Source organism: Panthera pardus, unplaced genomic scaffold (genome assembly GCF_024362965.1).
Source record: "Panthera pardus isolate Hobbes unplaced genomic scaffold, ASM2436296v1 HiC_scaffold_25, whole genome shotgun sequence".
NCBI lineage: Eukaryota > Metazoa > Chordata > Mammalia > Carnivora > Felidae > Panthera > Panthera pardus.
In genome coordinates, this window is record NW_026526821.1 from 26,566,024 (window position 1) to 26,585,191 (window position 19,168).

General features: G+C 51.1%; 2 protein-coding genes across 3 annotated transcripts; both read left to right on the forward strand.

Moving 5' to 3' along the window:
• The first annotated feature begins 57 nt into the window (after positions 1–57).
• PLAGL2 (PLAG1 like zinc finger 2) lies at positions 58–13,686 on the forward strand. 2 transcript variants are annotated; one of them, XM_019458824.2, is made up of 3 exons: positions 58–175; positions 5,585–5,961; positions 8,539–13,686. In XM_019458824.2, exons 2-3 carry the CDS (start codon positions 5,702–5,704, stop codon positions 9,767–9,769), a joined length of 1,491 nt encoding a protein of 496 aa, XP_019314369.1. In that variant the 5' UTR covers positions 58–175; positions 5,585–5,701; the 3' UTR covers positions 9,770–13,686. The 2 variants fall into 2 exon arrangements, with proteins under 2 accessions (XP_019314369.1, XP_053746332.1); XM_053890357.1 differs by lacking the exon at positions 58–175 and adding an exon at positions 2,590–2,832.
• On the forward strand, positions 13,684–18,593 carry LOC109272220 (putative testis-specific Y-encoded-like protein 3). Its single transcript, XM_053890873.1, is given in 5 exon segments — positions 13,684–13,782; positions 15,762–15,839; positions 16,093–16,575; positions 16,577–16,680; positions 16,682–18,593. Coding segments are annotated over 5 exon segments (984 nt in total). The 3' UTR covers positions 16,902–18,593.
• Positions 18,594–19,168: the final 575 nt, after the last annotated feature.

Sequence of the window (19,168 nt, forward strand, 5' to 3'; positions counted from 1 at the left end):
GGGCGGGCGGGACCATAGAGAGCCCGCGGCACCGCCCCCTCCACGGCCCGAGCGCCCGCTCGCGCGGCTCCCACAATGCACCGCACAATGGCCCGACCGCCGCCACTACCGGGGCCTGAGCGGGCCTGGCGGAGCCCGAGCGCGGCCCGGCCCGCGGCGCGGGGCCCCGAGCGCGGTGAGTGCCGGCGAGGGCCCCGGGGGACGGCGGGGAGCGGGGCGGGAGGCCGTCTCGCTGCGCCCGCGCGCCCGACACCCGGAGCGGCGGCGCCTCTCCTCTCGGGCCCCACGGCGCGGTCGCCTACACCCCCGACCGGGGGCCCCCTCCACGCCAGTTCGGGCCCAGATAGGCCCCAGGGTGACGAAATCTCTCCCTGGAACCGATACCTGGGTTGGGGGACCGGAAGAAACCCCACTAGCTCCCTCCCTACCGAGACCTGGAGACGCAGAGCCCTGAGGGTCCCCTACTCTTGACCCCCAGGCTCCCTGGAGACCCAGATAACGCGCTGCTGACCTTACTAGGGACCCGGGTCTGGGGGACGCAGATAAGCTGCACCTGCTCCCTCCCCTCAGACACGCCTACTCGGACCCACATAACCCCCTTTCCTGCTCCAAATAGTCGCTTTTTACTCTCTGTTTCGTTTTCCAGAACCGCATAGCCCATTTTGAGACTTACCTCAAATACCTGGTTCTGGAGAACCCAGATAAGCCCTACCTATAATTCCTTCCTCAGTGACTACACTTCCGAACCTTATCATCTATTTGGTTACCCGTTTTGAGACCATTGAAATTCAGAGAATTCACTTCTATCTTCAATCCCTGGAATCCTCCAGCCTTTATAACCCATCTCTTCTTTCTTTCTTTCTTTCTTTCTTTCTTTCTTTCTTTCTTTCTTTCTTTCTTTCTTATTTTTTCTTTCTTTCTTTCTTTCTTTCTTTCTTTCTTTCTTTCTTTCTTTCTGTTGGCCGGGGGGGAGGTCCCTTAGAGACCCAGTTAAGTTGCTAATGATTCTCTATCACACTTGCCCTTCCTTCCCATCCCTGAGACCTCCTCCAGACTTCTCCCTGAATTTCTGTGCCTTCTCCCTTCTCCAACAGGCGTCCACTCCCATCTCTCCCAGCTCCCGGGGAGTTTAACCTTTCCCACCACACAGTGGAGTGGTCTAGAAGCTGCCGGAGGAGCCTGGTTATTCCCTGCAAATCCAGTCCCCTGCTATGGCCCCAGCTTGGTGGGAGAAAGGGACCTGTAAGGTGGAAGATGAGGGGACAACTGGGGAGGTTGGGGGGGGGGGTTGCTGGTGCTTTCACCTGCACGAGTAGCCCATCTCCTGGCTTGTGTGTTTTTCCATCTTGTTAGCTTGGGACTGTGATAGAGTCTGGCCTTGGATTTCTAACCCTGCCCCCCAAGGTGAGGCCACTAGATTGCTGGGGGGGGGGGGGGAGGAATACTAGGGGGTGTCCAACCAGGTTTCCTCGTAATGAAAATGGGGCTGTAGTGAGCTGCAGCCATTTGCTCAAGGCCTCCGCAGGAGTGGGAGGCAGCGGGATTCAGAGGAAATAGTGAATCAAAGGGACTCCGAAGAGGGCCCATCTACAGTGACAGAAGAACTAGCAGCCCGAGAGTAAATCCAACCCCTGCTAATCCTGTTTGATGTCTCTTGGAATGATGCAAGTCATTGAGACTCTCCAGCCTCCCTGTAATTTAATTCTCCCACCACTCTGGAGTGTGTGTGAGAGAGTGAGTGAGGGGGCAGCTATGCTCATTTCCCCTTTCTCACTGTTTTCCAGCCAGTCGGTGTGTCTTTTGGATTTGTTTCTGGTGCTGGGGTCAAGACCTGGGTTTTTTTTTCTTGGTCTATTTATAATTTCCCAGTTGCTATTTTGGGCTCTGCTTAAGGGAAGAGTCTGTCCACCCTAAAGAACGTTCCAGGGTGTGTTCCCGGGTACGTTTCCTCCTGGGCAGGTGTTGAATTGAGTTCTTCAGATCCCCAAGTAGCTCTTGGGCAGGAGGGATAAAAGCTATTTTAGGGTAGTCACTGGAGTGGAGCTGTTAATCCTCTATGGGTCTCTCTAGTTAAGAACACTTAGAGATTAACGCTTTCCTTGCTGCAGGGGGGCTGCTTCTCCACGGTTTGGGGAGGGTTGGGACAATTTAGTGTGGCCGCAGAAGGTGGGAACGTGCAACTGAGTACAAAGGCAAAGATCATAGCTGCCTTTTGTCGGGGACTTACAGCAAGCCAAGCCCTATGTTGAGCCCTTTGCATACCTGACTAAAATAATCCTCACAACAAGCCTGTGAGGTAAGTATTTTTAGCTTTACAGATGAGGAAACAGGCTAATAATGGAGAAAGAACGCAGTTTCTATAGAGATGATGTAACACCATAAAAACTATAGTTTCGTCAGAGGGCAGCAGGCATCATGGCACACAACAGGACGGACAGACTGGAGAGCAGTTTGTCTCCTTTCGGCTGCCAAAGAGGGCCTTCGGGAGTTTTTAGAAAGCACTTGTGTTTGGGGCGCGGAGCCTTAGTAACAGAAGGGACTCAGAGAGAGCTCCGGCCCGGGACACGGTGCTGGAGGAAGAGGGAGCGCAAGGGCGACTGGCTCGAGGGGATGTGCTGGCGGCTGATGGCGAGGGAAAAGGGGAAGGCTGCCTTCTGGGGCGACGCGAAGGGAAGGAAACTCACTCAGAGGCCTGAGAAGTAACATTAAAGGGGGGGAAAAAGAAGTACTGCTCGGGCCCTGTGCGGAAAAGAGGCAGACACAGTGTAGACGGCACCGCATGTGTGCGCACACTTTGTGTCAGACGCGTCATCCTCTGTGAGACCATTCTAGGTAAGGAGAAGATGTCTTTGTCTTAGAAACTGAGGAATCTGAGATTCAGAGAAACAAAGTAACCTGCGCCTGCTTTCACAGCCAGTAAGTGGCAGCTCTTCGGATAGCAAGTCCAAGGTTCTTTCCGCACTACCTCCCTCTTCAGATCAGGCGCCAGAAGCGATCTTTGGATGAAAATACACCGAGTTATACCAGTAACTGGGAGGGATTGATTGTGTTTGTTTTATGGGAACAGGTTCCGTCAGCTTCTCTACAGTTGTTAAGGTTAGAGTGTGAGACCAGAAGAGCGGCTTTGAAAGAGAAGCAGGATTCTTTCAGTTTTGCCCAGGAAGTCTGCAGGAGAGAGGCCCAGGAATTTTCCTAGAGGAGAGGACTTTGCAGACAAAGGACAGAGGGAGAGAGACTAGATTCCCAAAAGGGTTCCTAAGGTAACACCGGCAGCAGCCTGTCGGAGACTATGGGTGAGGGCTTCCCCTGTGCCTTTTTGAAAGGATACGGGGAATAGGATCAGGGTGTTGGCTGTTTTCTTTTTAAGGCCATAGCCCCATTAAACGCAGATCAAGGCAAGCACATGGCTGCCTCCCTCCTTTGGTTCTGTCATTACAACCTCTTGAGCTCTCCTTAGCCACCACCAGCCTCTTTCCTAGAAGCCCATTACTCACTCTTTCAGAAGCAGCATACTAAACTGCTCTGTCTTGTTTGTGCTTGTTCAGGAGAACAGAAGAGGTGTATGTGTGGGAGGTGGGGGACGTACTGTTCTCTTTCTGAGTTTGTGTGGAATTTCCAGGGCTAGGCTCCCCTCTCATGTCGGCCAAAGTGATGCGACCTGCTTCCCTCTGGCTGCCGTTCCCAGCTTTTCAGAGGCTGAGATGCACGGTTTTAGATAGCAGCGGGGAGCAGAACTTGACTTTGAGGGTGGGGTGAATTCCCTCCAAAGTAGATGTTCGAACTCACGCTTGCTCTCTGCCCGATTCCAAGGTAGCGTAGTAATCGCTGGTTTTATAAACAGGTGATTCCACCCTTGAGAAGGAGGGACTTAACCCATGAAAGGCAGACGTCAGAGGCCTTGGAGATTTATAGTGAAGCAGGCAGATATGCCACGATGACTCGAAGGCTCAAGTGGGACTACTTTTTAGCACTGCCTACCCCTCCCCGGCATGTGACTCATGCAAAATGCAGCCACCTTTGTGCAGATCTTTCTAGGCAGATCTCCACTCGTGATGGGGAAATGTTTATCATATTACACCGCAGTGTTTCTTCAACAAGAGGAATGGTTCCTGAACAGGACGTAGCTCACGTTAATGATGAGCAAAGCTCTCTGGGGCATGAACCCGCTGATCCCATCATCTCGTTCACCGCCAGTCTGTTAGATGAATGGTCACTGTAAGCAGCAGGTGCTAATGAGCTGAGCAAGCATTCTGTGGCCCACAGCTGTTTGTGCGGTTGGAGCCCTCCCCAGATTCTCGTGGACAGTCCCCACTGTCCTTTGCTCCCTTCACATGGGAAAGCCTCATGACCAAATTTTGGCATGACTTCTTCAAAAGGAATCCCCCTGTTGTAGCAAGTTGCTTTGCAGTTGGTAATCTTATTAGTGTGAATGTGGGTCTGTTGTCCCCCTTTGGAGAGTCGGTACAGTAATCTCCATCCTCTCTGAATTGATGTCAGGAGAAAAGTTCTGTCATCTTTGCTCCAGTTTTCCCCTTTCCCACACCCCTCCCCTCCCCTCCCCTCCCCCTGCCTCAACAAGAGAGAGGATCAGACTTCAAGGTGTTGGCTCCCCACTTTGGAAGAGCTGTGACACCAGTTTAAACCAGAACTTTGTGAGCATAAGTGAGCCTTGCATCAGCTTGCATTCAGTGACTAATTTACTCATCGAACGGTAAGAAAGTTGAGAGTCCTCTTCTAGATGCTAAGTGTATGGAAATGAAAGAACTGTGATCTGAGCCTTCAAAGAATCAATTTGGTGGAGGAGTTCTAATGCTAGTATGCTTCCTGCTCATAATGGAGAAATGTACGTGTGCTACAAAGGTCTGCAGGAGGGGCTGCTCGGCACGCGGCGTGTTGGACGGCTTTGCTAAAGAAGCATGGCCTGGGAGACCCAGAGAGGTGGTGGAGGGTGGGATGGGACCAGGACTGGTTTAGGAGAAATGCTGAGTCTGCTGTTGCCTCCTCAGGCAGAACCTCTTATTGATGTGCTACTGAGAAACACATCTGGCTCAGGGGCTGTCTTTCCAGGGTGTAAATTTCCTAAGCAAAAGCTTCTCCTTCCTTCTCTGTTGCCTTTTGGGCATTTTATTGCTCTTTAGCACCTTCATGAGGAGGAGAATTGTGGAAAGTAGTGGGGGGGGAGGAGAAGGAGGAGGAGCTGCCATCTCTAAATTTAGTGGAAAGGATATCAAAGTGAAGTCGGAAGAGAATATTTGGAGTTTAGGGCTTTTACTTCCTTAGATTATCTCGTTTCTTATTAGCCTAGGTAGAACTAGTAATAATGGTTACCATTAAGCACTTATTAGGTGCCCAGCCTTCTGCTGAATACTGTGTATTCATTATCTCATTGAATCCTCGAAATATCCTTCTGATTTGGGAGATTATTAAACTCATTTTGTAAATGAGATAGCTCAGGGAAGTAATTGGCTGAAAGTCACGGGGCTTTGAAGTGGAAGGGCTGGGATCGGAACGGGATCTGTCTGCCTCCAGAGCCCATGTTTTCATGGTATTGGGCTCCCTAACACCAGGTGTTCTGATGTTTCAGGTGAAGAGATTGTTTTCTGAAGGCTGCTGCGTTGGAGGCTGTGACAGAGCAGAGAGCCCGTGTGGAGCTGATGGGGAGGCTTTCTGAATAACATGGCCCTTCGCCATTAGTCTTGCCATGACCACATTTTTCACCAGCGTCCCCCCCTGGATTCAAGATGCAAAGCAGGAGGAGGAAGTGGGCTGGAAACTAGTTCCCAGGCCTCGGGGCCGGGAGGCGGAGAGTCAAGTGAAGTGCCAATGCGAAATCTCGGGGACGCCCTTCTCAAATGGGGAGAAGCTGAGGCCTCACAGCCTCCCCCATCCAGAGCAGAGACCGTATAGCTGCCCTCAGCTGCACTGTGGCAAGGCTTTTGCCTCCAAGTACAAGCTGTATAGGTAGGTGACGCTCCCATACCTCTTCCTGCCCTGAGGTTCCCAGAGGACAAAGCCAGAAAGACTCCACTGAGTGGGAGGCTTTATCTGTGACAGAAGAGTAGACGTTTATTGGCCCATAAGTGTACCCTGAACACCAACAATTTGAAATCCCTCACTAAAAGCTACCGGTGGTATTTGTATTCAGACACTAGACTCTGATGGGGAAATATCAGACCGTCATGAACAAACTAGATTAAACGATGTTTTCAGTACTACTCTCCCCACCTTTGCCAGGTAATGCCAGGTAATGTTAGCCAGAAATTAGAAATCAGTCTTAACTTGAGAAGGAAAAGGAGACCCTCTGGTCCCATCTGTAAATTTTAAAGTGGAGGCTCAGAGTGGGGTAGTAACTTACCCAAAGTCCCATAGCATCTTTGGTCCTGCAGTGCCTCTTCTGAACCAGCCTGCTACTCACATGATTACTTCCGTCTCTGTGGAATCTCTGGTGTCCTCTCGGTCAGCAGCTTTCCTGAAACTTTAAGCCCAAGAGCCCTACATAAAGTGAAATAGAATGTGAAAGTGCTAGTATAAAGTAGATATGGCAGAGCAGCTTGGAAGGGAGGGGGGCCTGCCCCAAAGTGATTTTGGCTTTATCCTTGCCTTTCCATCAGAGGAACAGGAATATGCCCTTTACAAATGAGATAGACTGCCTGGTGCACACTGCTTCATCCACTCATCTAGCCAACTCTAATTTATTGAGCTCCTGCTGCATACCACACATGGTGTTAAGTGCCCTGGACAGAGTAGTGAGCCAGATGGGGGTGCTCCTTGAGTCTATCTTAATAGTGGGGACAGACCGCAGACAAGTAAATGCATGAACAAGATGACCAAAGAAAGCCTCAGTTCTTGTCTGGAAAACAGTTGATAGGAAGGAACTAAAGCAGGTAACAGGGCAGCGTGACCAGGATTGCCCTCATGACAGTTCTGTGGTCCTCAGGAATGCTTTGATAACTGTGTGCTCCTGTGTCTGAGGTGGACTCTAGTTGGGACCATCCTCTTAGACTTCCTTAGTGACAATCTGGGTGTCTGCGAGAGGCTACGGGAAAGGTCCTATAGGGTCTGGGAGGCAGGAGCTCTGACTCCAACCTTAGTCACTGCGTGAGCTTAGGCGAGTCACTAAACCTCTTAGTGCCTTCGTTTCCTCGCTTGTAAAATGAGGAAAATGGACTGTGGGTCCATCAGCACCTCCCTCTCGTACATTACCGTGTCTGATATGTCACAGGAGGTTAATAGTAGCTCTCGATGGTGCGAGCACTCACACGTAGCCTGAGGGTAATGGCTACATTTGATACCTTCCAGGTAGGAAGGATCACTGGGTGCTATACTAGAGACAGCTGTGGTATACCTGAGTGAACCCAGGTTTCAAGGACTGTGTTCAAATTCAGTTTCTGCCACTTACTGACGTGGGTGGGGCTGTCCTGTGCTTCAGCCTCTTGTGGAGAACAAGGTTAATGACAGTTCACACAGGACCTGGCAGATGGTGGGTCCTCGAAGTCTTACTGAGTTGATTCTGAAAGTCCCGTAGAGCTCTGGATTGTAACTCCTGCACTCTGAGCTCCTGTCCCTCCAGATGGGAGCAGGTAAACCAAGGAACACTGAGGTGCCATACCATGGGAACACTTTTTTAAATGTTGCTGGTTTACACGGCAAACACTTTAAATGGTACAAATGAGCATTCAGTGAAAAATGCATTGTCCTTATACTGGAAGCTACCATTCTCCCCAGAGGTATCCAGTGGGGTCAGTTTCTTGTGTATCCATGCTAAGACATTGAAATATGTATTCCCTTCCCTTTTTATTTTCACAAGGGATTAGATTACACACACCAAACTGAACTTCCTGTTTTGATTTAACCCCTCATGTTTTGGGATTGTTCCAGATAGAGAAGTTTAGATTTTTTCTTTTCAATTTTCTTTTATGGTGTCATTGAAAATTTTTTAAATATAATTTTTTGAAAAGGAAATACATTCACATAAAATTCACAAGGTGTCAAAAGGTATAAATGAAAATTCTCCATCAAAGCCATAAGCTTCCCTATCCCTTTTCCCCATAAGGAACCAGTGTTAGTTTCTTATATATCCCTCCAGAAATATTTTTAAGCACATACAAGCAAACATACATCTGTTTTCCCTCTTTTCTTATGCGTAGTACCATTCTGCATGCACTGTCCTGTCCCACTGCTTTTTACCACTTCATTGTATCCTAGGAGTTTGTTCCCCGTGGGTACATATAAAGCTGCCTTTTTTTTTTTTATTTGAGTCATTTTTTGAACTGATAATTTATTTCACCGATTCCCTATTGATGGACGTTTAGATTGTTGCTGATTTTTTACTACTACAAACGGTGCTGCAAAGACTAGGAGTACATATGTGATTTTGCAGGTGGGTGAGGATATCTATAGAATATAGTTGGCATAGTATTCCATTGCGTGTCTCTACCATAATTTTTGTATCTACTTCCCTGTTAATGGACACCTCAGTTGTCTGGCCAGCCTTGTGATCTCCTTTCTTTCTCCTCTGTCCTCCATCCCTACCCCCAGGCACATGGCCACCCACTCAGCCCAGAAACCCCACCAGTGTATGTACTGTGATAAGATGTTTCACCGCAAGGACCATCTGCGGAACCACCTGCAGACCCATGACCCCAACAAAGAGGCCCTTCACTGTTCTGAGTGCGGTAAGAATTACAATACGAAGCTAGGCTACCGGCGCCACCTGGCTATGCATGCCGCCAGCAGCGGTGACCTCAGCTGCAAGGTGTGCCTGCAGACCTTTGAGAGTACCCAGGCCCTGCTAGAGCACCTGAAGGCCCACTCACGCCGAGTAGCAGGTGGTGCCAAGGAGAAGAAGCACCCCTGTGACCACTGTGACCGGCGGTTCTATACTCGTAAGGATGTGCGGCGGCACCTGGTGGTGCACACAGGCCGGAAGGACTTCCTGTGCCAGTACTGTGCCCAGCGGTTTGGCCGCAAGGACCACCTGACACGTCATGTCAAGAAGAGCCACTCGCAGGAGTTGCTCAAAATCAAGACAGAGCCAGTGGACATGTTAGGCCTCCTCAGCTGCAGCTCCACAGTCAGTGTGAAGGAAGAGCTGAGCCCTGTGCTATGCATGGCCTCTCGGGACGTGATGGGGGCCAAGGCCTTCCCTGGCATGTTGCCCATGGGCATGTATGGCGCCCACATCCCTACCATGCCCAGCACGGGCATGCCACACTCCCTGGTGCACAACACGCTGCCCATGGGTATGAGCTACCCCCTGGAATCCTCACCTATCTCTTCCCCAGCTCAGCTTCCTCCAAAATACCAGCTTGGATCTACCTCATACTTGCCCGACAAATTGCCCAAAGTGGAGGTGGATAGTTTTCTGGCGGAGCTTCCTGGAAGCCTGTCTCTCTCGTCCGCTGAACCCCAGCCCGCCTCACCTCAGCCGGCGGCAGCTGCGGCCCTCCTAGATGAAGCACTGCTCACCAAGAGCCCCGCCAACCTCTCTGAGGCCCTCTGCGCTGCTAATGTGGACTTCTCCCACTTACTGGGCTTTCTTCCACTCAACCTACCCCCGTGTAACCCACCCGGGGCCACCGGAGGCCTGGTCATGGGCTACTCCCAGGCCGAGGCCCAGCCCTTACTCACCACTTTGCAAGCTCAGCCTCAAGATTCCCCGGGAGCTGGCGGACCACTGAACTTTGGACCTCTGCACTCCTTGCCTCCTGTCTTCACCTCTGGCCTGAGCACCACCACCCTGCCTCGTTTCCACCAGGCATTCCAGTAGCCCCCAAGGAGGCCCTCAGCCCAGTCTTAGGCTCTGTCAGGGAGCCTCTGTACCCACCCCATCTGCATCTCCCATGAAGGCAGCTGAGCTTTCAGAGCTGGGTTCAAAAAGAAAAAAATTCCAGTATCTGTATGGAGCACTTGGTTTGGGGGCTCAAGCTCCAGGATCAGTTCTGGGAGGAGCCTTGAGCCCCAACCCCATGAAAAGATCTCATACCATAGAACTTCAGGTATTTTTACTTTTACTTTTTTTGATCTGAATCGGGAGCCACACTTCGCCCTCTCCCTCTCCAAAGTGTCAGAACCTCCTCCTCTTTGGAGAAGGGGGAGGCCTCTTGGAGACACAAAGGGTTTCACTTTGGATGACCTCGAGAGAAATAGCCCAAGAAGCCCGCCTTCTGGTCCCAACCTGCAGACCCCCACAGCAGTTGGTCAGGCCCTGCTGCAAAGGGTCACTTGGCTCCGTCGCCTGCTTCCCACCAATAGGCAGGAGAGAGGGCCTCTGTCCTGCCCACCAGCCCCGTCCCTCCTGTAGCAGCACCTCCATTTCCAGTCAGTGTTGTCCAGCAACGGTACCGTTTACACAGTCGCCTCAGACACACCATTTCACCTCCCTTGCCAAGCTGTTAGCCTTAGAATGATTGCAGTGAACATTGTTTACACGCCGTGAATTCATTCCCACCAGTCCAGTCCAGTTGGCACCAGCCGGAACCATTTGGTACCTGGTGTTAACTGGAGCCCTGTTTACAAGGCGGAGTCGGGTCTCACTGACTTCTCTTCACTTGAGGTCACATTTTTCCCCTGTGGGGAAATAAACTGACTTTGGACTGCTTCAGTCTCTGCCATCTTCCATGACTGTCTGTTCCTGCCTTCCTCGGCAGTGTCTGCGAGACAGGCAAGAAGATTGGAGCAGGTTTCTCACAGGTCTGCAATTCTGTTTTTCTCCAAGTACATCATGAGCCCTCCTCCTCCTCTTGAACAGGAGAGAGGAAGAAATGAAAGGCATGCCCGCTTCTATCACCCTCATTCCCCAGCCCCCACCCCAAACATCATGAGCTGTTATCATTAGTCTTGGAAGGAGGGACTCGGGTTCTAAGCTGGTTGGATAGCAAAGGAGAGGGTATGAACCCCTGATTTGTCTCTCCTGCTTGTCCCTTTTCCAGGAAGTTGTGGAATTGTTGCAAGAACAGTCTTCAGGAAGTTAGGGCTGGGCAGATAGTTGAGTCCTAACCTGTGGGTACGTCATTGGCTCCCATACCAACCTTTGTTCTTATCCACAATGTCCCCACTCCTCTACTTTGCAGTTACAGTGGACTCAGGGCCACTGTGCATAGGCCTCTCTGCTCCCCATCAAAGTAATCCCACCTTCCTCTTGTGGCCCCCCCTCAATTTGCCCCCAATACTTAGCAGGGTTTCTCGCAACAGATGACTCACTCTTCTGGCTTGTGGGGCTCCCTGCCACAGAAAGCACAGCCCTTGCCCAGCCGAACCCCATCCCTGCTTCATTTCTCAGTTCCGCACGGGCTTTACTCTCACCACTCACAGAAGGGAGGCAGCTCAGGGACCACCAATGTGGGACCCTCATGAGACACCTCCAGTCTGATTCAGAAACACACTTCTACCTCTTTACTGTTAACTTCTACACATGCAGCCAGTAGTTTCTGGGCACTTTTCTCAGCGGTGCCTCATGCTGGCTTTTCCACTAGGGTTTCAGGACATACTACCAAGGAACTGCCTCGGCCTCCGCCCAGTCCTCACACCCCCTCTTTCCTTCTAGATATCACTTTGCTTTATCATCAGGAACTGAGCAGGTCCAAGACCCAGGCTTTTGCTTCAGCCCAGGCCAGTACTCTTTGAGGTGCAAGCCTTAAAATGTAGCTCCCTGGCCCTTGATTGGAAGCAATGTGGAGTGAATAAGCATGTTTTGATTTAGGCAGGGTAGCTTGGGATACTTTTGAAAAAACAAACCAGATATAAAAATGTCTGGCAAGGTTAGGATCAGACTAGGTGATTTGCTTCTAAAAATTCGTTTCAGTGAGTCCCAGGGACTAATTAAGGTTTATTTTTAAAAGCGTCCACCTTGGTACGCAGTCACCTCCTGCATGCTGTGCATGTTATTGGGACTCGTATTATAGGAAATGGTACGTGAGGATCCAAGCAGGACTCAGTGCTGCCATTCTCCTTATTGTCTCTGGTCTTCATCACTAGACCCAGCAACCCTTCATCCGCTCCCTGCCACCTTCCCTGCACACCTCATTTATAGAGGCAAGTGGGCCTCTGGCCATGGAGTATAAAATCTCAGGCTTAAAGAGTCCACTCTTCCCTGCCTGTCTCTCCTGTCCCTTCCTTGAATTCTCTCCCCCACTAGTGATGCTGGGAAACTCCTAGAACAGGCAGAGCAACTATTTAAAGCCTTGTAAGTGGGGCCTTGCCCCTTCTCCCCTCTCCTTCCATCCTGTTTCTCCTTTACTCTTCCGTCAGTACTCTCACCCCACACAAGGAATTTCCCTATCACTGTGAACTTTGCTGGTACAGAGGAACATCTGCCTTCACCTTTTTTTGGACCATAGCCACCCAGCTGTTTCTTAAACTTCCCTTCCCAAAATTAAAAAAAAAAAAAAAAAAAAAAAAAAAAAAAAGCCTTATTGGCCTGGTTGTTCAAAGGATAAAAATAGCTTTATCCTACGTTCAGTACCAAACCCACTTCAGTACCTTTACTGAGGCCATGAGAGCCTGAGGGGTGTCTGCCCACGACAGGAGCCATGGCATGTGGCAGAGACCAAACAGGGACCAGGAAAAAGGGGTGATGACCCCTTTCCCCACCACCTCCAACCTCTGTCAGCGATGAGTTGCCTTGAACAGGGGGCAGGCACCTCGCATCCTGCACACAGCTGGTCAAGGTTGAGTGCAGTCCTGGGGGCCAGGGGATGACCTACCCAGCTGTGTCAGCTCAGGATCTGTGCACATCTTTTAAAGAGGGAAGAGGTGGGAAAAGGAGCACCAATGAGTTTCCCCCCAACCTTATACAAATGGCATTTAATGGAAATCCGGGAAGCAGGTGTGATTACTTTTTTGCTCGTAGATATTGTCCTAAGTTGAAATTTTTCCACTGCCCTAAACTTCTCCTAGTAGTCTGAATCCTTGCCCCCCCCCCCCCCGCCCTTTCTTTTTGGTAGCTGTTTTCCCCATTCCCTCTACCTTCCCTCTTATCTAGGAGCTGTCTTTAAGCACGATTTTTTTTTTAACAGTTTATATTGTACAGGATCAATATTTTGCTTTTTAACAAGGATATTTATGTAATAAGAAACTTTGCCTTAGGCAGGTGTTGGCCAGAAAAGTCCAGATTCCTCTGGGACCTCACCCTGGCCTCTCCTGGAGCTCTGAACCTGCTGTGGAAGGAATTGGCTATGACCTTCACCACTGGAGAGGAGGGTCTGTGGCAAGGGAAGGGGTGTTCCGGTTCTAACAGGAGAAGGATTCACCGTGATAATTTAGTGCTTCTGTGGAGGGGTCTGGAAGAAGTATCCCAGCCCAGTTTCTTCAGATGCAAGCTCACTTCCATAGCTGCCCCTCTCCACCTCTAAATATTTGGCACTAGAACTCCTGAGACACCACTTCTCATTTGCCTCCCTCCCTCCTGGTGATCAAGGCTTTGGGGCCACTCTTTCGTAATGCCAGATTATTTAAAGAGAAAAATACAAGACAAAAACCTTCTAGCACTTTGTAAACACAGTGAATAACCTCTTGGAGTATTTTTGGCTTTATATAAAACAAGGTTTTTAATTGTAAAATATAAGTGCCATTAGAAAATGCACAGGGCGTATCTTTGTTAAAGTAGATTTTTCAATGTTTTACAGAATTACATTTTCAAAAAAAGTTTTTATAATGAAGTTGTTTATTAAAAACTTCTGAATGATGCGTTTTGAAGTTGTGAACCTGTCTGATTGGGAAAGGGTTGGAGAGTGCCTGGGGAAGAACTGGAAACAACAGACATCTTTAGCATCCCAGGGGATGGTGAGTGTAGAGCAGACAGTAGCAAGCCTTCACATTAGCACCTACAGACTTTATACTTTGAAATGAAAGATCTTGAGCTAAGTGGCATCATGCTATCACTTAAACTTGGATGCAAGAGGAAACTCTCATTGGCCCCATGAAAATTTCATGTAACTAAAAATGCCAGATCTAGCACAGTCTTTAGGATGGATCCAGCAACTCAAACATGGTTGGTCATTCCTATTTCTCTCCACCCTCTTGTGTAGTTGGGACTTCATCCTCAGGCCCTACAAAGTGGCTCATCCCTTTGTGTAGGAGTAAATTGCTGCCATGGCTCCATATCTGTCATTCTCAGTGCTGACCAGGAAGAGAAAGGAGAGAGGAGTCCTTGTATTCACAGAAGTGCCCCCCACCTCCCAGGCATCTCCTGTCTCACTGGCCTTGAAAGGGCTCTGTGCTCTCCCCCAAGCCAGCCAGCAATTGCAAGGCTGAGATAGGAGTGGTTTCTCAAAGGAAACTGGGGCTTCTGTTAGGATGAAGAATGGATACTGGTCGTCCAAGAAAAGATGTCATCCATTGCCCGAGGTGCACAGCTGGCAAGTGACAGAGCTAGGACCTGACCTTGTCACACTTGTACCTACTCACTGGGTTCAGACAAACTGTTGAAAGGCTGACGTGGCTTCTGACCTTGCTGCTTTGCCAGTCTAATGAAGGTAGTCCTCATCATCATAGGCCCTGCAACTCGTACTGAGATGCTCCTATCCAGGGCTCAGATTGAGTATTCTGTGGTCTGGAGCCACTGTCCACAGCCACACAGTCCTGAGTCCAGCCCAAGAGTCCATGGGACGTTAACAACTGTTAATGTGTGTTACGGGTGTTTTGTGTACAAAGGCAGTGGACTAGCCCTTCATTTCTTTGGCCTTCCATTTACTTGACAAAGATTGAATGTCCACCCCAATGGGTCAGATCCCTGGCTAGAGCCCCAAGGGAATACACCTTGCTCTCTAGGGAGTGTATACCCCAGGATGGGTCTGGGGGCTCAGCGCCACCCTATTCATCGGGCGGGAGGAGACTGAAAGCTTTCTGGAGGAGGTAGCAGGGACTTTCGGGCATAGGGGGAATTAGGTGTGTTGACCTCCATAAGCCACAAGTTTGGGAGCCAAGACCACAGGAGTGCAGATGCATTTGCAGGATCAGGGCTGCAAGGCTGGTCCATCCAGGCTCTTATCCTATCCAAGCACATTCCCTGCATTTCAGACGGGTTCACTTTTGTGAAATGTCTGGTATAGAGCAAGAGGCAGCCTCTGGGCATTGGGCAAGGTGAAACAATGTCCATCTTTCAGTCTACAAGCCCAGGAAGATACAGTTTGTACATACAGATGCCAATATGCTCCCCGTTGCCAGCGTTTGAGACCTTCCCTTGCCCCAGATCCTTGTACTCCCAAGTTTGTTTCTTCCTTTCTCTATAGAAGTACTTGGAGCACCTCCACGTGCCAGGTAATTACCATCATCTGCGGCTTCCAGTTTGAGTCTGCATAGTCTTTTCTGCATGTGCTTGAATAATTTACCCTGTGCAAAGCTGCAAGTCTCCTACAGCTGCCCCAAACCACAGTTGAGTGTGGGTGCCCCGTGGCCCCCAGTGTCCACTGCCGGGAAGAGTAATCGCCCGGCGTGGTCGTGTAATGGAAAGTTCTATGTGTCCGTGACCGGAGTTGTGCCTGATCCTTGGTGCCCACTCGGAACTATTCCTTGCTTGGTACACCCCTGCAATTCACCTCATCTCTATCGCCATTGTCCTACTAATGTTGGGGCCAGTTCCGTCCGGCGCTTGCGGTTGCATCCCCTTCAGGCAGCCCCGTGCCACTCAGCCAGGCCGGCAAGACCCTCGTCCCTCGCAGCTAGGGGGACCTCTGCGAATCACACCCCGAAGGAGGGTGCGAGGAGCGGAGCGCGCCCCAGGAGGAGACCGCGCCTTCCCACCTCCCGCCATGGTCCCGTAGCCGCCGTACCGCCCCTCCGGCGGGACCCGCGGTGTCGTCCACGCACCCCCAGCCCCTCCAGGCGAGAGGCTACCTCAGGTGATGGCGGACGAGACGGCGGGGGGCCTAGAACCGCCAGGCGCCCGTCGCCCGACCTCGCCGCTGGGTCAGCGAAGCCGCTGCACGCGGGCGCCCCGCCCCCGCCCCCGGGACCGCCCCGCCTGTCACCGGGCCTAGTCGGACCCAGGCCCCTGAGACCCGCCGCGCCGAGGTTGGGGGGCGGGGTCGCGGTCGGGAGGCGGCGGGAAGGCCGAGGAAGTGACGCCTGGGCAGGGCGCCATCTTCCTGGAAGGGGCGGAGGAGCGGAGGGGCTGGTGGGGGAGGAGGACCCGGAGGTGGGAGTGGCGGTGCAGCGGGGCCCATAAACCTGGAACGCCCAGCCGCGGACCTGCCTGAGGCCATCCGGTGGGAGCTGGAGGCTGTGAGTGCCCAGGCGGACTGGCCCTACCTGCGGCTGGAACGCAGGTTTGGACGCATGCGCCGTCTGCACTTGGTACGTAGGCGCTTCATCATCCAGAATATTTCTGGCTTCTGGGTCACTGCCTTTCTGAACCACCCGCATCTGTCAGACATGATCAGTCCTCGTGATGAAGACGTGCCCTGGTACTTGGTGAATTTGGAGGTGAGGGATCTCAGGCATGCCAGGATGCGCTGCAGTTTCAAGTTTTGGAACAATCCCTTCTTCTGGAACAAGGTGTTCGTGAAGGAGTATGAGTGCAGATCCTCAGGACCGGTGGTGTCAGTTGCAAGTCTCATCCGATGGCACCAGGGCCAAGGAACCCCCTGTTCTGGTACACAGGAACTGGGACACTGTTCGCAGCTTCTTCAGGGGGTTCTCACAGAACAACCTCCCAGAGGCTGACAAGGTTGCCCAGATTATTAGAGGACTTGTGGCCCAAACTCCTGCAGTACTACCTACTGGGGGAAAGACACCCCCCACCCCACCCCCCGCGGAGCCAGCAGAGGTCTAGCAAGGTGGCGCACAGAGGCCCCTCCTATGTCCTGCAGGTACCAGTCTGGCTAAGCCCTGCACTAGGACCTGGCATCTACATAAGACTGCCTTCTGCCTCTTGTGGACCTGTGCTCGAGCCAATGACATAGCTCTGCTGTCTGCTTTCTCTTTCATGCACCCTGGCCCCTCCGAACATTCAGTGGACTCTGCTCCAAGATTGTGGCCTCCGTGGCCAAGCTCTTTTGTTTCCATGCGGCCTTTGGGCATCACATAGCTGTCACATGCCACAGTTCTACCCAGGCACCCAGCGCTATGGATGTGTACTCCCATTATCTTTGTGGCCCCAGCCTGCTTCTGATCATGGCCTTCCCACTCCACACCTTTTTTTTTTTTCTTTTTTTTTTAAAGCAAGCTCTATGTCCAATGCGGGGTTTGAACTCAGTGATTCTGAGATCGAGAGTCTCATGCTCTACTGACTGAGCCAGCCAGGCGCCCCCTTCCCACCCACTTTTGACAAGGGCACCCACAAGTCAGCACTAGGAGGACCAGGGCCTCTTTGAGGCTCACTACTTCAAGGCCACAACACGTTGGGCTTCGCATTTATGCATCCAGAATATTGGCTGTGGCAAGCTGAGTCTCATCATCCAAGAAGGGGATGCATTTGGTGCTGCCTGTCAGCCAGTCTTGGACATTCCATAGCCTCAGGGCCTCAGGACTGCAGGACCACATGATGAGGTCAGGGCTGTGAAGCAGTGGGCAAGGCATTCTTTGTGATCACACTGCTTTTCTTACCCCTGCATTGGTACTACCCCACGGCCTGCTATCCGCTTATCAAGATCTGTGATATCCTGCCAGTGTTTGGCCATCATCCCTTCTGAGTTCCACCCAGGCTCCCACCGCTGCTGCCTGCTCCCAGGTCTGTAAGGACCTCAACAACCGCCTGCCAATGCGCAAGAAAACTCCCAGCCCCCTAGGAACTCTGCCACACTGGCATATCCGGGCATGTGCTCAAGGCAGGGGCAATGATGGGGGTTCTTTCCCAGAAGCCTACCTTCCTGAGCCCCAGTCACTAGGCCCACACAGAATCCCCTGGGCCCCTGCCCCCATCTCCAGTCTCTGCCCGTCTTTAGGCTGCCAGGTTGCAGTACAGCAGGGCTGTTTCTAGTCATGGGACCTGTCCATACCTGCTCAGATCTCACATATTTCTTTTCATTTTCTTTAAAATGACAGCTCAAAAACAAACAACTGAAGAAGCAAGCTTCTTAAGAACAGCTAAGGAGACTGTCTTTCTTGTTGAATTTGCCCCTCTTTGGCTCCAGAGAGGGAGGGCTGTGCTGTAGACCCCTGGGCTGGATCTTTGCAGCCTCTTTACCCCCTTCAACAAGGGTCCCCAGGGGTGGGGCTGTTTCATCGTTTTGTTTGGTGCTGGGTTCTTTTAGACCAACTCTAGCCCCGGTCTCCTTTCTTCTCCTTCCACTGGGTCTAACCCCCCATGGTGGGATTGTATAGGTAGAAGAGCTTAGCTGCTTCCTGGAGTCCCCCTTCCCTTGGAAGGCCTTGTCCTCTGCTCTCCAGGACCTGGGTATGGGGAGGGGAGGGCTTGACACAAAACACAGTGGCGGATGCTTTAGGCAGGGGAATGCAATCGAAGCCAGAGCCCGCTGGAAAGGCAGGGTGGCTGAGAGCCCACAGGGTGTAGGGAGGAGAGCCCCCTGATTCTTCTGAACTTTTCTGATTCACCAAGATGTTTTTTGAATTAGAAGAATTACTAACTGAAAACTGCAACTTTAGAGGTTCTCTTGGCCCAGGTATGACCTGTGCATGTATAAAGTTAATGCTGTGTGTTTTTCATTTCACTGCTTTTAAGTAAGACCCTAGGCATCTCCTTCCCCTTTTCCACTCAGTGGAGAAATTGAGCTGTCCAGGCCTGCTTGTTGCTTTTAGCTGAGAGCATTTACAAGAATGTCCATGTAATGTTTCTACACCACACCATTTGGAAACTCAGATGGCTATTCGTGATTGTTATCAAGTTGTTGTGGCCTGTTAACATAGCCCTGTACTTAGAAGTAGTATGAATAAGGGTTTTGTAGGACTTACGACTAGAAACTGTTACCATGTTCTGAGGGTAACCTCCAGAAAGATATCGGTAAGGTCTTGATGATCCGGTACCTGGTGACCATGTTGTAACTGACATCGCTGTAACTGACGTGTCTGCCTCTAAACAGAGAAATGTTCATGGGGTGGCTTTATCCAATGAGAAGAGGAGTCATGGCACTTCTGTCTTCTATCTGCGTGATTGAAAAATAAAGACCTCTCAGTCTGGGGAAAAAATGATTTGGATCACGATATTCCCCAATCCAGAACCCTCCATTGGCAGAAAAAAAAAAAAAAAAGTCCTGATTCCTTGCCATGGCTG

What these genes read in the sequence shown, in the direction of transcription:
- PLAGL2 (XM_019458824.2), top strand. Translation starts at nt 5,702, where the DNA reads ATGACCACATTTTTCACCAGCGTCCCCCCCTGGATTCAAGATGCAAAG. An exon ending in TCCAAGTACAAGCTGTATAG is followed by an intron (nt 5,962 to 8,538) that starts GTAGGTGACGCT and finishes CCCTACCCCCAG; the next exon opens with GCACATGGCCACCCACTCAG.